General features: G+C 38.5%; 1 protein-coding gene across 1 annotated transcript in view; it reads left to right on the top strand.

The window, feature by feature from the left end:
- Positions 1-19478, top strand: part of LOC127419896 (plexin-A1-like) — a 289863-nt gene that overhangs the window by 165261 nt on the left and 105124 nt on the right. Inside the window, exons 5-9 of the mRNA XM_051661705.1 lie at positions 6429-6529; positions 7701-7824; positions 8053-8206; positions 9128-9227; positions 19090-19204. Coding sequence (XP_051517665.1) covers positions 6429-6529; positions 7701-7824; positions 8053-8206; positions 9128-9227; positions 19090-19204 — 594 coding nt within the window. The remainder of the gene's footprint in view (positions 1-6428; positions 6530-7700; positions 7825-8052; positions 8207-9127; positions 9228-19089; positions 19205-19478) is intronic.

Raw genomic sequence — 19478 nt, 5'->3', positions numbered from 1 at the left:
AATAATTGAAAAATATGGGTATGTGAGTGCGATGTCAGGCTGGAGCTTTTAACCATTGATGACTCTCACTTTGTCAAATGTGTGTATGAGGGACTCATCACGTCACTGCTCTAGAGGGAAGTCCCCCTCAGGGAACCCCCTGAGAACAGCAATTCCCCCTCTTGCATCATCTTGACGTGGAGCAGACATAGACGGCCCTGGCCATAGCATTGCACGTCACACACTAAGACAACATTTTACAGGACCCATCTGCACATATTTTCCTTAATAAATTCTAAAATCAGGCCAATTCATTCCCAAAATCAGTGAATGGGTGAGGCGGGAATTAACCGTGGCCTCTACTCTATGCTTTTTCCCCCTAAATAGTATCTCAGTGTTAACCACAGGATACCTGTGAATATTCCCATGCACACACTGCACACTCACCCGTTTATTCGTACCCAGTGCCCCGCCTTGCATCAAGCATTGGTGGATAAAGGTTTGGGTACAACCCGAATCCACCAAAGCTTGATATGTATCCGATATGGCCCTGCCCAATCGGGAGTGGCATGCGGAGCATCAGGGTTCCGGATCAGAGTCCCCACCTCCATAACTGGACACCGATCCTGAGAGTGCCCGGCTTCCCTACAGCTCACACAGACCGGCCCAGGCTTCTCTACTGTGCCCATGGGGGCGGTCTCGACAACCTGGGGGGGAGAGTGGAGGTAGACAGGGGAAGGGTGAGACACAGACAAGGGGAAGGGGCTCCTCCCCACTTCCAGGGAGCTGGAACAGGACGGAAATGGGGGGGGGGGGGGGGGTTGGGTGAGAGGTAGGAGTGAAAGAGAGAGAAGAAAGAGCCTCTGGTTTGCTGCCTCCTGGAAACGCCACCATGTAGTCTTTTGCCAGCTGGACGGCCTCTTCCAGCGACGCCAGGCAGTGGCACTGGACCCACTCGATCATCCCCCGAGGGAGTTGAGAGATGAACTGCTCCAGTGTCACTAGTTCAATGATATCCATGGCCCCACAGGTTCCCTCAGCCAGCAGCCATCTTCGACAGGCATCCCAGAGCAGTTGTGCGAAAACACAAGGGCAGCCGTGCTTCACAAACTTCAGGGTTCGGAAGTGCTGACGGTTCTGCTCAGGACTACGGCCAACCCGTTGCATGATTGCCTTCTTCAGGTCTCTGTAATTTAGGATGCTGGTGGCAGGAAGTTGTTGGGCCACTAGCTGTGCTTCCCCGGAGAGCAAAGGTAAAAGGGGGGCTGCCCATTGGTCGGGTGACCATCTCCACACCTCAGCCATCTTTTCAAATAAGGCGAGGTAGACCTCAGGATCATCGCTCGGCCCCATCTTGATGAGGGTAATGGGTTGTGGGCTCTGGGGTCGCAGCTACAGCCCCCTCTCTGGCAATCAGGCTCCGGAATGCCCGCCGATCCTCCGCTTGGGCCTGGAGAAGGAGTTGGAAATGCTGTTCACACACAGGAAGAGGTTCTCTCTGGTCCCTCTCTTTCTGCCGACTGATGCTCTTTGCCGGCCTTTCCAGGTCTCCCTCCGCTATCACTATAACAAGAGACAGGTGTTAATGATAATGACAGCCCAAGTGACGAACCTTACCACGCCCCCATCCCCACAAACAGCAATATAAAGCACAACTGTCAAAGACGTACAGTATGTCTAGCGCATGCTTACATAGAAAAAGATGGATGAATCGGAGTGGATGGCCTTTAGATGATGGTCATTGGCGGTTGTGTCTTGACTCTGCCTTGACTTGCTCTTACACATACGTAAATAAATCTCTTTAAAAAAACACTGTGGTACCACCGGTATTATGAAGCTTATGTCTGTGGTAGTACTATGGCACCGGTATAACCTAATGTGCAATACTAAGTTAACATAGAACCGTCTATTGAAGCATTTCTTTTCTCATTTTACTTTTTACCTAAGATTTGAGAATATGAACTGGCTAAATCTTTTGACTTTATCATTTAACACACTTTTGTTAACAGCCAGATATATTCTTGGCAATAAACAATAGCTATGATGATGCTGACTGGTTTATATTGATTTGTTGCACCCTCTTGTTGATGTAGGATATGACATCAATTAAAAAATCAGATGTCTTGTAGATTTTTCCCCCTACCTGAAATAATGTCTTTATTATCTGAATATAATTTGAATTATGGTAATATTTCAGGGAAACATTAACATTTTGTTTCTCAACCCTGTTCACAGTCTTAACCCCCAATATGGCGGATGTAGAAAAGGAAGTCCCGCCTTACAAATAAAAGAGCCAATCACCTTTCAAATACAGACATTGCAGACTGGGTCAGATCACTCGAGAACCTGCATGCGAATTAGCTGGACCAGCCAGAAAAAAATAGCATTTTTTAGCATGATCTGAGCTAAAGAAGCAGAGTTTATGATTCCATTGTTGTCAGATTTTACTGCTGATTTTAAACATGTTATTTTATCATAATCTTGACCAACTGTTTTGGAGATTTCCCATTCAAGTTGATAGGAGCTGTACTTTTATGCTGCTTGTATCCATAGAAAATAGCTGCCCAGGAGCATTCCCAAGATGGTCGCCAAGTAGACGGACTTGCCATAAAAGGGACTTTGTTTTACCACAGTTAAGAGTGTTGTTAGGCACGCTGCAAAGCGGAAAACCCTTTTAACCATAGTCAAGTCACTGTTACGCATGGCCCTTGAGTGGCTGATTGCTTTAAAATGGCGAAAACAGCAATATGATAAAAAGACACCAAAGGTCAATAAATAATAAAACTGTACAAAATAGTTATGCACACCGCATCTAGAAGCTCAGTGTCTTCGGGGTGCGTATGACTGCAGATGTTATGTCCCAAGGTGCTATTTTTCACAGCAACCATGTCGGAGCTCTTGCAGTTTAATGCCTGAAGTGACCCTATCGCCCTGGCTCAGATTAACCAATGGACATGTACCCACAGGGTTTCCATCCAACTGATGGCTATACATAATTCATATCTGATATGGGCTACGTTCTTTAAGAAATCATACCTGTATTAGCCAAGCTTTACTTCTGCAGCAGGGCTTAGCATGACTTTGGGGCAACAAGTACTGTCACAGTGTATCTAAGAGACAACCTGCAAATGGTTTTGGCCGTATGTTCTCTCTTTCTTTCTCTCATTCCCTCTCTTTTTTTCTTTTTTCATTCACCATCTTCCTCTAGGCTCTGTCTGGCTTCCTGGCCATGATCTATGGTTGCATCTGCCATTTCTTCTTTTGTGCATGGCCAAATGGAAGATAAATGAAGAGAGAGCTGGAAAGGGGGGCGATAAAGGAAAAGAAAAGGCCTCCTAATTAAGAAAGTTTGCTCTTTCTAAATTAGGCTATGTCATTTTGGGGGGGCCCAAAAGAATTACCTATTAATTTGTTTGCAGAGAATGTGTGTTTGTTCTGTGAGGTGTGCGCGTGTGTGTTTTGGGGATGGAAAAATAACACATCGATCATCACAGCCTCCTTTGAGCATGACCAATTTTTGGCCCAAATTGCACAGATGGCGCAATTACATGCGATGGGTCCGTTCTCGAAAACATACTATCCTTAAAATTACATTTACACAAACCCTCCTCTCGTATTCCTGCTCTCTCGCTCACGCGCGCTCTGATTGAGATGCTTTTCATTGCGACCCAAATGCCTCGTGCCTCGTTTGCAGATGTTATTTATATTTAATACACCCCTGGCTTCTCCACCGCCTCCTCCTCTTGTAGAGAGATGAATGGTTTCTCTTTCAGCCGTTTAAATGGAGAGGGATGAGAGCTCGAGCTCTATCATATGAATGTTTGCTGTATAATAGTCTCCAGTCATGACATTAAAACAAAGAGCAGAGGGTCGACCCCAAAAACTGGAATCGCAGGACTCTATATCTGATGTGTCAGAGTATTGCATCAGTATCCTCACCCATCCTATTTTTTTTCTCTCTCTTTCTTTTTGTCCTTGGCCTACAACCCTGTCCTTAAAACACATATCTTTGTTTCAAGTTCTAGTGAGCCACCTCACTGTCTGCTCACTACATAGGCAGCTACCTTCTAAGGCAAAACTCCATTTTCAGTTTCCTAACTGAACATAAATTCCAAAGTATGCCATTATGGAGAGCATTTTCAGTGGAGGAAAATGCTGTTTCAGTGTGGATGAGGAGTATGTAAATGTAGCAAAACCAATGCATTTTCAAATGAAAACGTTTTAGTGTGGACATGGCCTGAAGTCTTCACAGTCAGCAACTTTGTTATCTTTCACTCATATGTGCCATGATAGCACTCTTTACATACATTTCACAAAAGATTAAATGGTTGCAGCGCATTCCAGTACAGTCTGACGTTAGCATGTTGCTAAGCGAACAACATTTAAACCAAAAAGATGACAGCGCAAACAATTATTGAATGAAATAATACATTTGTACTGTAATACTTTTTAGTTATGAATAAATTGTATGTGTAATTGACTTCAGCATGTCTGACATTAGCATGTAGCTAACATCATTTAAAACACAAACCTTCATAGCACAAACAAATATGAAATCAAACAATACTTTAATTGGGTGGAGCTATTTTCTATCAATTCTGTTTAGTACTGAATACAATATAATCGACTCTAGCTTGTCTGTTATTAGCATGTTGCTAAGATAGCAACTTTTAAAGTAAAGAAATGCACAGCAAAACAAATATTGAATAAAATAATAAATTTGTACATTGGTGGAACTATTTTCTATTAATACTTTTTAGTACTGAAGAAAATATATTTGTAATCTATTCCAGTATGTCTAACAGTAACATGTTGCTAAGCTAATAATTTTTAAAACACAAAAATCCACAGCACAAACACATATTGAAAGTAATAAATTTTTACTTGGGTGGAACCATTTTCTATCAATTCTTTTTAGTACTGAGTAATCGACTCTAGCATGTCTGATGTTAGCATGTTGCTAAGATAGCAACTTTTACAGCACAGAAATGTACAGGAAGGGTTGCCACTTTTGAGGTTGTGAAGAAGTTTTGAAGGTGGGGTTGATATCACGGCCCCTTACCATATTCTCTACAGTTATTAATAATAAAAAAATTAAATATCTTTCTTATGCTAAAATTAGAACTTTCCTGACCCATGACTTATTAAAAAAAAAAAAACATCTTTTATATATAATAAATGTTTTTATTTTTTTATTTTATTATTTATCTTTATCTTATTTATGTACACATTTTGGTTGGTTTAGAAGTATTTTTTATTTTGTATTTTATTTTTTTTTATCATTTTTATTTATTTTATTTTTTTTCCTTCACCTGTACTTCTTGTCTTTATGACTCAGTGATTGTATACATACATTGTTTGATCATTTATATAGAAAAAAGTCCACAGTTTTAGCACAATGTGTGGACTTTTCAGATGGTCCCTTACCACACCCTCCACAGTATTAGCACATTTTAGCACAATGTGTGGACTTTTCAGACGGTCCCTTACCCACCGTCGCCAAAATTTCCAATTTGTATCACTGTTAAATTAGCAATCTGGAATGATTTCACCGTGACGTTATCTGACCAGTTTAAATATGGGACAAATTGCGCCCCGTATTGATTCGATATGAGACGCATCATTTCATCTTTAAATACAGGACGATCCCATATTTTACGGGACGGGTGGCAACCCAATGTACAGCTCAAACAAATATTAAATGAAGTATTACATTGTATTTGGATGGAACTACTTTCTGTCAATACTTAGTAGTGAATGTTTGTAATCCACTTAATCCACCATCTTGGATGAAAGTTTTCTCAGATTTTGTCACAACGCATTTTGGAATTAACATATCCGCAAAAGATACATACTGTATAATTTGGCCAAAACAAGGCAACTTAATTTTTGATGCCTAGCCTACTGTTTGGAACAGCCTTGGGAATGTTGGGAATTTACTCATGCTGCCAAAAAAAAAAAAAAAAAAAAAAAAAAAAAAAACTTTTTAGCCATTGAGTCACCTGAGAGCTGATTAAGTGTCAGTCAAGCGTTGTCATCATAAAACCTGAATGACACTATATAAAAGCAGATATGTGTAGGTGGTTTGCAATATTTCTCTGTGTTTCAACCAGCTGTTCTCTCTGCTTGACATTTGAAAAATGCAGATTGTGCTTTAGACTCTTGTAGCTCAACTGGTAGAGCATGGTGCTAGCAATGCTAAGGTCACATGTTCAGTCCCAAGGGAACACACATTCTGATAAAATGTTTAGTCGCTTTGGATAAAATTGTCTGTCAAATGTCTGAATGTAAATTTGTGAGTGAATGAGTAAAATGTGTGTCAGTTGTGTTGGTGAAATTGGCAACTTCGGTCTTGCATTGCTGAGATATCACATTACACTCTGAAAGCAGGTTGATCATCAGATCTTTCTCTAATCTGTCTGCATGTCTGTGTGTGTTTATGTCTGCAGGTGAGTAGGGTGCCAGTTGAGAGCTGTGAGCAGTATAGCACCTGTAATGAATGTTTGGAATCTGGTGATCCACACTGCGGCTGGTGTGTCCTACACAATGTGTGAGTATCTGCACTGTGACCCTACAGCTGCTCATATACTCGCATGCTTCCTTATGCTAAATGGGTGTATACCGTAGACTTCTATTGTTTTTATATTACCTAATTATAATTACTATAGACTAACCCACACCCTGACCATACCTCTGAAATAATGTATTTTTTTTTATTTATTTTTTTGCATTTTTAGAATAATGAACATGAAAAACGTATTATTTAGTAAATACTATTTAAAAAAAAATAATAATTTATTTATGTATTATTTATTTCAAAATGGGGGCATCCCAAAATGTCCCCAAATCGAGGTTTTGTCACAATTAGCACACACTAGGGGACAAATGTCTTACAAAGGGCTGAACTCAGCCCATACCTGAGACCGTGTGACCTGAACCAAACTGATTGGTACTGTAAAATTGTATGCCCAAACCCGAAATCGCTCACTCTATTTGTAATTCATTGTCCAAACAAGTACATTTGTTGCAATAGGCTGTATTTTATTTAAACATCATAGGCAACATTCCTAACAGTAAATATGCACAGCTTAAACAAGGCATGGCGTACCTTTAGCACACCAGAGCAAAAGAGAAAAAGAAAAAAAAAAAACTGGCTTAGCGTTTATCCAGTGCCAAAACTATACTGGGTGAAAAACAATCTGGAATCATGTGCAATAGTCACATGAAGTCTTTTTTGCAACCTGAACTTCTTAAGAATGTTGAATCTTTGTGATACCTGCAGGAAAATAAAAAGTTAGAATCTTTTTAAGTTGACAGCGAGACACTGAGCAACGGTAAAAGACGTCCGTCCAGCACGCATTTACATAGAAAAAAGCAATTAAAAACAGCGTAGATGCACGCAATATCATGTTCAGTGAGAACAGCCCCAAATTCGTATATATCCCTATATACAGTATAGTAATTAAAATAATTTTTCTTTTTTATTAATTACAAATACAAACTTGAACCAAACCTGAAGTTATACAGTACTTGAAAAACGTACCCAAATCTGACCTGAAACACGAGGTTGGGGTCCCATCGGGCGCAGGTAGGGTAGCAGACCTCTAGTGCAACCAAAAAATAAACAGTGCTTTGAGCTCTCTTGTTGATTTATTCTTAGAAATTGATTTTAATAGACCTGTTGCTCCTACTGAGTGATATTTCTATGTGTGTGTATTCAGTTGTTCTCGTAAGGACCGCTGTGAGAGAGCTGATGAACCCCAGCGCTTTGCTTCCAAACTAGAGCAGTGCGTCAGACTCACAGTCCAGCCCAACAATATTTCAGTCACCATGTCTGAAGTTCAGGTATGAGTGTGTGTTTTTGCATAGTAAGTGAAAAAAATATCATGGTATTTGGTTTTAACACCTTTATGCTGTTAAAATAGTTTGATAGGTCTTTGTTTTTCTCTCTTTCTGTCTTTCTTTGTCTATGTGTCTTTCTGTCCATCTGTGTTTTTTTGTCACCATGTCTGTCTTCCTCTGTCTCTCTCTGTCTCCTTCTCTGTCTTTCTGACATTGCTCTGTGTCTCACAGCTGGTTCTTCAAGCTCAGAACGTCCCTACTCTGGCTGCGGGAGTTAACTGCTCGTTTGAGGACTACACTGAGACGGAAGGACACATCATGGGGGGACGCATCTACTGTCTGTCCCCCTCCGGACGGGAGATCGCTCCCATCACTCGCAACCAGGGTGAGACACTCTCTCACACACATACACCTTCAAACCCTTCTTCTGCTTGTTAGTGGCCACTGAAAATGGCAGCTGTGGTTGCCAGAATAATTATGTAAAAAATACAGTACAAATGTTAACAACTTTACAGAACAAAATGTAAATTTTACAGTTTAAAACTGTTGTAATTTACATGACCACGCTGGCACTGTAAAAAAATAAAAAAATAAAAAAAATAAAATCGGTTAAATTTACAGTAAAAAAAAAACGTCAGACTTGATATTAACCTTCTGAAACTGTAAAAATCTGCTTTTTACTTTATAAGGTATTGTTAATCACCATACAAACTACAGAAGAGCACATGATGACATGAAGTTCACCAACGGTGGCTCTTCCAGGAGCAATGACCAACAAACATGTAGAGACAGTGCTCAGTGTCACTCACACAAACACTAAACACCATCAGGGTAACAATGTGAAATTTAAATAATGCTGTAAACATTAACTAAACTACATTAAATATAAAACAGAACACCCCAATGTACGTAACTGATATTAAAAATAAGAAGAAACATAACTATTCCCATAAAATGTAATGAAATATGATAGGTCATGCAGGGAATTGTGGGAATGCCCGATTATTGTTTTTACTGTAATTTTAACAATAATTTACTGTAAAAAGTAAATGTACTCTCTTGTTAAACAATGTACATTTTTACCATTAATTATACAGAAAAATCATACTTTTTCATCTAAAAAAATTTCATTTTTACAACATTTTCTTGTAAAAACTTTTTTCTTTTTTTTTTCCTTTTATTTTTTACTGTATATTTTACGGTTAATACTCGTTAATCAATTAACTTTTTTTTTTCTGTAGCATTTTTACAGTCTTTTACTGTTAAAAATTGAATTTTTTTACAGTGACTATGTGTCTGCTGGCAGGTGACAAGCGAGTGGTGAAACTCTACCTGAAATCCAAAGAGACGGGGAAGAAGTTTGCCAGCGTGGATTTTGTATTCTACAACTGCAGTGTCCATCAGTCGTAAGTCAACAAGTTCTTGTCTCACAGAAACCAGAAAACCAGCTGCTGTCATATAACTCTCATCGCAACTGCTCTTTCTTTCAAACTCTGACAACTTGGAGTTTTTTTTACAGTGGATAGCACTGTGTGTGTGAGCATGTGTGTATGTTTACTGCTTCTAAGTGAGAGAGGGATGTTATTTTTGTTTGGCATTAGCAGTTTTTCGTGTGTGCTCAGAGATAGGATCAGACTCTTAATGTAATTTTATTCATGACCAAACATCTCTGACTTTAGACTCTCCGGCTCTGCCATCAAGTTTAACTGCTAATGAGTTATATTCCTGCAGTTCTTACATCACTCACTCTCTCTCTACCTGTCTCCTGCCAATTCCTGTGTTTAACTGCAAGGATGGTCGGGATAATGAATAGGAAAATTTTATTTAAAAGCTAGTTTAAAATGCAAATACAGAGTTCTTAGAAATGTAAATGTACAAGGCTGTAATCTAGACTATGGGTGACTACTCTGAAGAAGGTCAAATAAAAGACTGTTTTAATGTGTTGAGCAGTTTTGGAGACTACATAATTCACACACTTCTATTTGTATTTGTACAACTTTCATAGTTTTGATGGATTTATATAGATACTCTTTAAAAATATGAATAATATTTTTAAAATATAATGCTTTACTTCAGATTGTTTTTAAATTGTAAATAACAGTAAAAGGCACAATAAATATGCTATAATGCTTATTTTTTTATCTTTTGAATTAATTATACCATTTGACAACATGAAAAAAACTGCCTTCAAGCTTCAGCATTTTATTGAGAATTTTTGTCTTCATTATGATCTCAGTTACACCACCTGGACATTTATTTTTTATTTATTTTTATTTTAATCCCCACAAAAATATCAAAATTATTTTTTTATTTTTTTTTATGTCACAAGCCAGATTCAAAGTCTGACCACCAGTTCAAAAATACCTATGCACATACTCTATCCTTCAGGCCACTTCTCCAACATCCATTTTGGAAATGTAAATACTCCTCCTAATAGAAAACAATAGTGTCTTTTCATTGACTATCTTTCGAAAACCATCCTGATTGCTGTAACATTCTATTCTGTTATTCTGTTGACCTTATTTTCAGTCTCTCTTTCTTTCTCTGTCTCTCTCTCTTTCTCTCATGGCTCTTGTTAACTCCTCTTCCTCTGTCCACATTCATATCCTGCCCCTCCTTTCATCCCTGCCTCTCCCTGGATACACAACAGTTTGAACTCCAGGCGAGAGAGGGACTGCAGATGTTCTCAGCTCTAGTGTCTATCATCTGCCAGTGTTCTTGTTCATGAAGTCAAACTGTGTGCTCGTCAGTACCTCAGTGTGCTTTACATAAGTATAGGACTGTACATCCCATTAGCAGCCCCTTCACCGCTAAAGGTGGACGTTGTGAAGTACTCACCTGGTGATCCTTGTGCACTACCACACTTTGCTTTGTGTGTGTGACACTTGTTTTTGGCCCTTGTGATCACTGCGTCTGTTAGAGTGTGTCTTTACATACTAAGCTGTAGTTTGGTGACAGAAATGTCTTCAAGTAAATTCTGAGCATGTGTGTATATGGGTGGCTCAGGTTTTGTCTACATTGTGGACCAAACGTGCCCAGAAATCATCTACATTATGGGGACCACAAGAAAAATGGCTTGATAAACATACTAAATAATGACTGGTCTTAAAATGCACAAAGATTTTTTGTGAGGCTTAGGTGATAACATATCTTTATCTTAATATCAAAACAATAGAAGTCAATGGAAAGACCCTACTATGATGAAAAACAAACGTGTGTGAATGCACGCAGTGGGGAGCTTGGCACAACAAATTACCCTGCGAGCTATATACATGCAGTGTAACAATATCAGAGTTTAGCATGAGACGGGGAGAAGACGGCTTAATCGAGCATGTGAGGGGCCCGATGCATTTTTAACAAGAGGAGCGTGGTGAATAAGCAGGCGTAAAATGGAAAAAGATGGTGAGATGGTGGCTTTTGTTGCTGCGATAAAGCGCTCGCGAGGCTGAAAGGTTAACAGAAGCTTGGGCATTTTAATATGAAAGGGGCCCATGTGTGTGGCACAGGACACACTTGAAAAGACAGTCCCTTCTGTGTGTGTGTGTGTGTGTGTGTGTGTATGTGTGTGTGTGTGTGTGGCACCATGCAGTTCATGATGGTCTGTTGAGCTGGTTTCCTGTCTCGTAAGCTTCATCATTGTCATTGTTGGGTATAGTGGGGTTCAAAAGTCTGAGCTGAGTCTACATTGAAAATCTGGGATTCAAAATCTATTTTAAACTTGTAAATAATAATTTAAAAAAACCTTATGCCATAGAATGAATTGGAAATATTTAGGATTCTGCAATATTTTTAGGTGACTAATCTAATAAGCAATATTGGAACACTGACCATGTAAACTCCTTTGGACAAAATTGACTGATTCACATTGCAGAGAACATACCTCGGATACATACATTAGATGGAGCGCTAGAAAGATGAGAGATATAACGGGCGTAAGTCTGTTTTAAGTGTTTCTCTTAACTCTACAGATGGTATTATTACGCAGCGTTTTTGCTATTTCTGCCTTTCTTGCTGTTTCATGAGGGAGTGTCACGATGTGACGAGACAAAATTAGATTTCTCCAACATTGGCGCTGGCAATGAAAACAGCTTTGTTGATTATAAACAGGAGCAATAGTTTTATCACATCACTCGCTTATAGAGACGTGGTACAACACCATTCGCATGTCCAATTAACAGGTTTATACCCGTTTATATATGTAAAATCTAAAGTTCAGTAGATACTGTACGTGCACCACGTGCACTCACAAGCTGCTGAACGCTGCACCACGAGTGAAGGCAAGAGGGAGAGAGGGCGACGTGATAGAGGGAATTCCCTGCATTTTGAAAGCGAAACATGCGGGAATGATTAAAATTGTGCTCAATCCCCGCAGTCCCACGCTATTGAGCTAACATTCGTTATTGAGATTTTAATCAGGCTACTTGTCCGGTCGGGCAAGTAAAATTCTCTTTAACTTGCCCATTCAAAATTTCCACTTGTCCTGGACAAGAGCCCTGACGTGTAATCTTCACCTGTTGCTCTCCACTCTCTCTCTCTCTGTGTGTGTGTGTAGCTGAGGACAAAAGCAGTGCGACTGGCTAAAATGTTGGTGACATTCATTCTTATGTAAACAAACATGCATGTACACACAATGGGCAATATCGAGGTCAGCAAAAATTATTGAGGTCATGTCCATATATATCGTACGATAACTCGATAATATAATTATCGTGACAGGCCTAAAATATCCACCTTTTCACTCATAACAATGTGAAAGCCCCCTTTTTCCGCTCGTATGAATGCAAGACATCATAAGAAAGTGTTTCAGTGCTGTTCAAACCCTTATCGGATCACATCATTTATATACACTGCCTGGCCAGAAATATTCTAATATTTTGTTGGACCGCATTTAGCTTTGATTACGGTGCGCATTCGTCATGGCATTGTTTCAACAACCGTATGCAATGTCAAACAACATTTATTTCCATCCAGAGTTGCATACATTTTTGGCCGAGATCTTGTATTGATGATGGGAGAGTCAAACACTCCGTAAAGTCTTCTCCAGCACATCCCAAAGAATTTCAATGGGGTTAAGGTCAGGAGTCTGTGGTGGCCAATTCATGTGTGAAAATGTCTCCTCATGCTCCCTGAACCACTCTTTCACAATTTGAGCCCAATGAATCTTGGCATTATCGTCCTGGAATATGCCCGTGCCGTCAGGGAAGAAATAATCCATTGAAGGGTTAACCTGTTCATTCAGTACATTCAGTTAGTCAGCTGACTTCATTTTATTGCCGTGTAGTGTTGCTGAGCCTAGACCTGACCAACTGAAGCAACCCCAGATCATAACACTGCCTCCAGAGGCTTGTACAGTGGGCGCTATGTATGACGGGTGTATTGCTTCATGCGCTTCCCTTCTTACCCTGACACGTCCATCACTTTGGAATAGGGTAAATCTGGACTCATCAGAACACTTGACCTTTTTCCATTGCTCCACAGCCCAATATTTATGCTCCCTAGCAAATTGAAGTCTCACTAACAAAATTAGCCTCAATAACAAGTGGCTTTCTTGTGGCCACACAGCTGTTTAGTCCCAATCCTGTAAATTCTCGTTGCATTTTGTGTGTGGAAATACTCTTACTTTCACTATTGAACATAGCCGTGAGTTCTACTGTAAATTTTTTTACGATGTGACTTCAAGCGTTTTAGTGATCTTCGATCACGATCATTAAAAAAAAAAAAAACAATTCCGACCACATTTCTTCCACGAAGCTGACGGTTCACCACTGTCCTTACAGGTTTTAATAATGCGTTGGACTGTTCTTAACCCAATTCCAGTGATTTTAGCCATCTCCTAGCTGTTTTCTTTGCTTGATGCAGGCCAATAATTTGCCCCTTCTGAAACACAGTAAAAGAAAATTCCACGACCACAGGATGCATCGTCTGACATGGTTGTTTAAGAAATGAGAAGCTACACACTGCATCAGTTAGGGTTAAAAGAATTGTTACCAGCTGAAACATATTAATCACTGCAATAATGATCCAGTCATAGGCTCTTACGTATCTTTTAATACTTAAACGGCGACTTTTTTTTTTGGCCTGGCAGTGTAGATGTATTCCAACAAAGCAGACTGAAAATGTAATGAAATAAATGACAATAAAATGCAAAGTAATCTCATCATTAATCAAAATACTTTTTTAATATAACTATTCTGATTGCCAACATAGTAGAATTCCGATACTAATATTTTGTATTTTAAATACTTAATCCCGTTACGTGTATTCCGTTACTCCCCAAACCTGTGTACAGATTACATCTATCCTTGGATGTATTTAATGTTCTATCTATAAGCACATTCCATGCAGACTATACTTTGGAAACTGTGTATTTTAATGTTTATGATCTGGCTCCATTTACTTCCATTGTAAGTGCCTTATTATAACAACAATTTTGTATATTTTTATATATAAATTATTTATCATTAAAATAATGAGAGACGAGTCAAAAATCTATTTTGTGGTAATCAACATTTTGCCACAAATGCTGTTGATTGAGCTAAACTGAACCCGAAACATTCCTTTAAAGTTACAGTAGACTGAACATCCTGTTTAAGGTCAGTGAGAGTGGAAAATTGTCATGCAAACTAAATTATGGCTGATTTTGCTGTAATATACCTTGTTTAATATTTCAAGGGGACCTCAGGAGGAAAAAATGCTACCAAAGTGTAGAATATGGCCCTTTTAAAAAAATAAATAATCATAGATGGAAATTCCCAGAATAGTTTGTTGTGTCAAAGTATTCAAATTAAGGAGGATGACACGCCGCTTTTGAGGTGAGTGTTAGCAGCGATGAGATGTGTTGTAGCTTAATGTAGGACTCTCGTCAGGAAGTAAGATCAAAGTGTGCCTTCCTCCAAATGTGACATTCATTAGTGGATGCTTTCCGATGCCCCTCTGTCTCTCTCTATCTGTCTCTCTCTCTCTCTTTTTTCTCATATTCCTTTCCCTCTCTTATTTTCTCACCCCTTTTCTCCACCCTCTTCCTGTGTTTTTTTCTATACTCCTCTCTTCCTCTCTTCTGGTCTGTTCTCCATTACTTTTTGTTGTTTCGTGCTTTCTCTCTTTTTCTCTTTTTCTTTACATCCTCTTTTTCTCTTATTCTTTCTCCAGAATCTCTCCATTTCTCATCCTCGGGTTTGGCTAGCCCTTTAATTCACAAGCTCTTGTGTCTCATGTAGTCAGGGCAGCATGAGGAAAAAGCTTTATCATGCACCAGCAGTGGACGTGAGCATAAGCCTTTGAACATTTGGCATGGACAGGGGGAGAGTGGTAGAGCGCACTTCTCGCCTCTTTGTAACGCTCTCACAGACAGCAGAAGCCCTTTCATGATATCTGAAAAGCGTTGGGTGTCTGAGAATTTGGGTGCAGTGCGCTACATGGAGCTCACAGTGAGTGTCTTTATAATACTGTGAAAGTTATTCTGTATGGTTTATACTTAATAATATGATACCGCCCTGCAAAGCCAGAGCACAGTAACTACACATTTTGTCTCAATTGAGTTATGTCCAAAATTGGGTCTCTTAGACTACAATCTGTCCTGTGACAAATTTGGCTCAAAATGGTGTGAGGTTATTTTATAATAAACTTTTGGATCAATTAAACATTTTAAAGCCATTTTCTTAGTTTCAGTGTTGCAGTTACTATGTTTTGGCTTTGTAGGGGTTGGGTTGTGTTGGTGAGGTGGTGATGTTTCTGGCTGACGTATTCAGACTGTCCCTTACCATACCCTCCACTGTTTTAGCAAAATATGTAGACTTTTCAGATGGTTACCCACTTTACCCACCGTAGACAAATCTAAATTTAAATACGGGACGATCCCATATTTTACGGGATGGGTTGCAACCCTACATACTATACTATACTACATCATACCATACTATACTATAACATACCACACCAGGGTTTTTCCTGCATTGCAATTTTTTTGCCGGTCAAACAAAATGGTTGATATTCATCTCTCGATCTGCGCTTTATACGCGCTACATAAGCTTCTCATCTGGGACGTGTGTTTATGCAGCACGACTGAAGCCTGGTTTTTGTGTGAGTGTGGCGCAACTCGGGCGGGCCATCACAGAACCACTTGCACAAGGGATCCACTCTGCTGAATTATTTTGACATGCAGCAAAATAAAGGTTTTTCAAATATACAACATCACCCTTACTAAAATTGATAACGATTTTATTGCAGTAACTGTGGTATTAAATTTGTACTCTTGTATTTGTAGTTAAATTTTCTAAATGTGTTTAGGCTAATATATTTAATAATTTAAAGGCAAAATAAATAGTTTTTGTTAATAAATTCTAGACTATTTATAATATTCTGACAGTTCCCATGAGTAGAAGACTTTACTGAGTTGGGACTGTGCTAGTAAAAATGTTTGTTTCCTGTTCCATAATAGATATAACAGGTTTTCTTTTCATCAGGCTTCTAATAATTCAAGTAATCTTTAGGAACATCTGAAGGCAAATAAGGCCAGATTATTTCCTAATATCAAACATCATTGGAACAGAACATTTATTAGACAATTCTTTGTCCATAAATTGTCGATAAGTCTTAGAGGTCCAGACTTTAAACCCCTTTATGTACTTGCCCTTATATTTACAGTGCATTGCCATAAGCATTGGTAAGACCATGGATGGCTACTAATTTCTCTGGTTAGGTCAATGTAGCTAGTCTTTCTAAAAAATAAATTAAATAAATAAGGTGTTAATTAAATTAAATTAAATTAAGTTTAGTTTGATTTCACATAGCACCTTAATTAAAATCATTCTGCGTTGAATTCAAAAGGTTCCATATACTTGATGAACAATAACCCATATCTAATGTAAACATGAAATGCAATTAACTAATTATTATATATTAATTAAAGGCAATTATGTAATAAACCAACTTTGAGCATGAGGATGACCATATACATCATTCTACACCGAAGACCATTTTTGACCCTGCATTAACTCTGCATAGTATACTGTACTACACCATACCAAACCATACCATGCCAAACTATATTATGCCATACTATAGCATACTGTACCATAAAGTACTGTGCAATGTTATACTATGCTATACTGCACCATACCATATCATACAATACTATACTTTATTATACCATACTATGTCATACCATACTATAACAAACTTTATTGAAAAAATTATTGAAAAGCTGGTTAATATTAGTATGTTGTTCCCTCTGCAAGAGTATTTAATTACACATTAGGTACAGTATATTGCATATAATATTACGTAATGTATATTACATTAAGTAATATTTCAAAATGTGTCATTAAATATGTACAATACTATACCATACTTAACATACTATACTATGCTATACTACACTACACCACACCATACTATACTATACTAAACTATACTATACTATACTATACTATACTTTATCATACCATACTATATTAAACTTGACATATTGAAAAGTTTAATAAAATTATGTTGTTCCTTGTGTAAGAGCATTTAATAACACATTATGTACAATAAATCACATTACATAAGATTACATTATATGTCATTAAATGCTCGTGCATAATTTTTAATATATTAGAAAATCTGGACATTTTTTAAATACTACATTAAACGGCATTTGCAACATATTTAACGTACATAATGTGATGTATTTCTGAGTGAAATGATTTTCAGCTGGAAATAATTTTGGGTGGACTTTATTTTATAAATTGAGATTTGATTGGATCGTGAAAAGTAGGCTACAATATTATTGGTTGATACTACTTTCCCCCACTCATTTACTGTACCTTGGTTACATCAGCAGAAAATACATTTTGTTTCAAAGGCAGAGAAAAATGTATTACATTTTAATTTATTTAGAATATACAAAAAAAGAAAAAACACAGCACACCTGACAAATTATCAGTAGGTGCGTTGGAAAAACAACTGAGATAAGTAAACAAGAAACTAAATCCTGCACACTGCTGTTGCTTGCGAATAAACAATTTAATAAATTAATACAATGTTTCGGTCATGTGACCTTCATCATACCTGATGAAGGTGGCATGACTCACACCAGTCTGGCCATTCTCTGTTGACCTCTCTCATCAACAAAGCATTTCCATCCGCAGAACTGCCACTCACTGGATGTTTTTTGTTTTTGGCACCATTCTGAGTAAATTCTAGAGACTGTTGTGCGTGAAAATCCCAGAAGATCAGCAGTTACTGAAATACTCAAACTGGCCCGTCTGGCACCAACAATCATCCATGCGATTATCTAATCAGCCAGTCGTTTGGCAGCAGTGCAGTGCATAAAATCATGCAGATACGGGTCAAGAGATTCAGTTAATGTTCACATCAACCATCAGATTGGAGAAAAAAATGTGATCTCAGTGATTTGGACCGTGGCATGATTGTTGGTGCCAGACGGGCCGGTTTGAGTATTTCTGTAACTGCTGATCTTCTGGGATTTTCACGCACAACAGTCTCTAGAATTTACTCAGAATGGTGCCAAAAACAAAAAACATCCTGTGAGTGGCAGTTCTGTGGACAGAAATGCCTTGTTGATGAGAGAGGTCAACAGAGAATGGCCAGACTGGATTGAACTGACAAAGTCTGTGGTAACTCAGATAACTGGTCTGTACAATTATGATGAGAAGTATATCATCTCAAAATGCTATTCTGAGATGCAGGTTGGCGCTGTTTTGGCGGCACGAGGGGGACCTACACAATATTAGGCAGGTGGTTTTAATGTTGTGGCTGATCGGTGTATATATATGCAAACTCTGTTATTCTGTTTTGCATGATGTTGTAACCACTTTTGTCAAGCTCAATTTATTGTAAAATTTGTGGTGAATACAAGAAAAGAAATTGCTCCCACACAGCTCCTCAGATATGACTTTTTGAGACATGACTGTAGACTTGAGGACAGATCAGCGTCCTTGTCCTCCCCTGCCAAACTGCAACAAAATCTTCCTTCGTAACCATAGCAATGGATCCAACCTACAGAGTGGTGCCAAAAACAAAAAACTTTGTTTTCAGTGCGACTTGTTAAAAGTTGACAGATCAGTGTTGTCTGTGATGTGTCTGGCATTCTGGGTTTTTTCACATTGAGGTACCAACTCTTGAATAAATCACAGTATAACTGATGTAAATTAGTTGTGTGGTATAGTGTTTAAACATATGAATTTTAAGCTTTGCTCTTTGGTCATTTTCTTTTGTGATAATCATGAATAATCACCCTTTTTCTCTCCCTGTCTCCTTTTGTAGGTGTCTCTCTTGTGTGAACGGCTCCTTTCCATGCCACTGGTGTAAATACCGGCACATGTGTACTCATAATGCCAACGACTGCTCTTTCCAGGAGGGCCGCGTCAACATGTCTGAGGTCTGTGCTTTCAAATATTATACACATACACACTCACTCACACACACACACACACACACACACACACACACACACACACACACACACACACACACACACACATGTTGGTGCGGCTATCCTTATGAGGACTCTCCATATACATAATGATTTTTATACTGTACTATCTATAGATTCTTTAGATACCCCTAACCCTAACCCTACCCCTAAACCTAACCCTCACAAAAAACTTTCTGCATTTTTACATTTTCAAAAAAACATAATTTAGTATGTTTTT

The sequence above is a fragment of the Myxocyprinus asiaticus genome, chromosome 29, assembly GCF_019703515.2.
Source record: "Myxocyprinus asiaticus isolate MX2 ecotype Aquarium Trade chromosome 29, UBuf_Myxa_2, whole genome shotgun sequence".
Taxonomy (NCBI): Eukaryota; Metazoa; Chordata; class Actinopteri; order Cypriniformes; family Catostomidae; genus Myxocyprinus; species Myxocyprinus asiaticus.
Note: the sequence above shows the minus strand (reverse complement) of the source record. Positions and strands in the feature narration are given on the sequence as shown.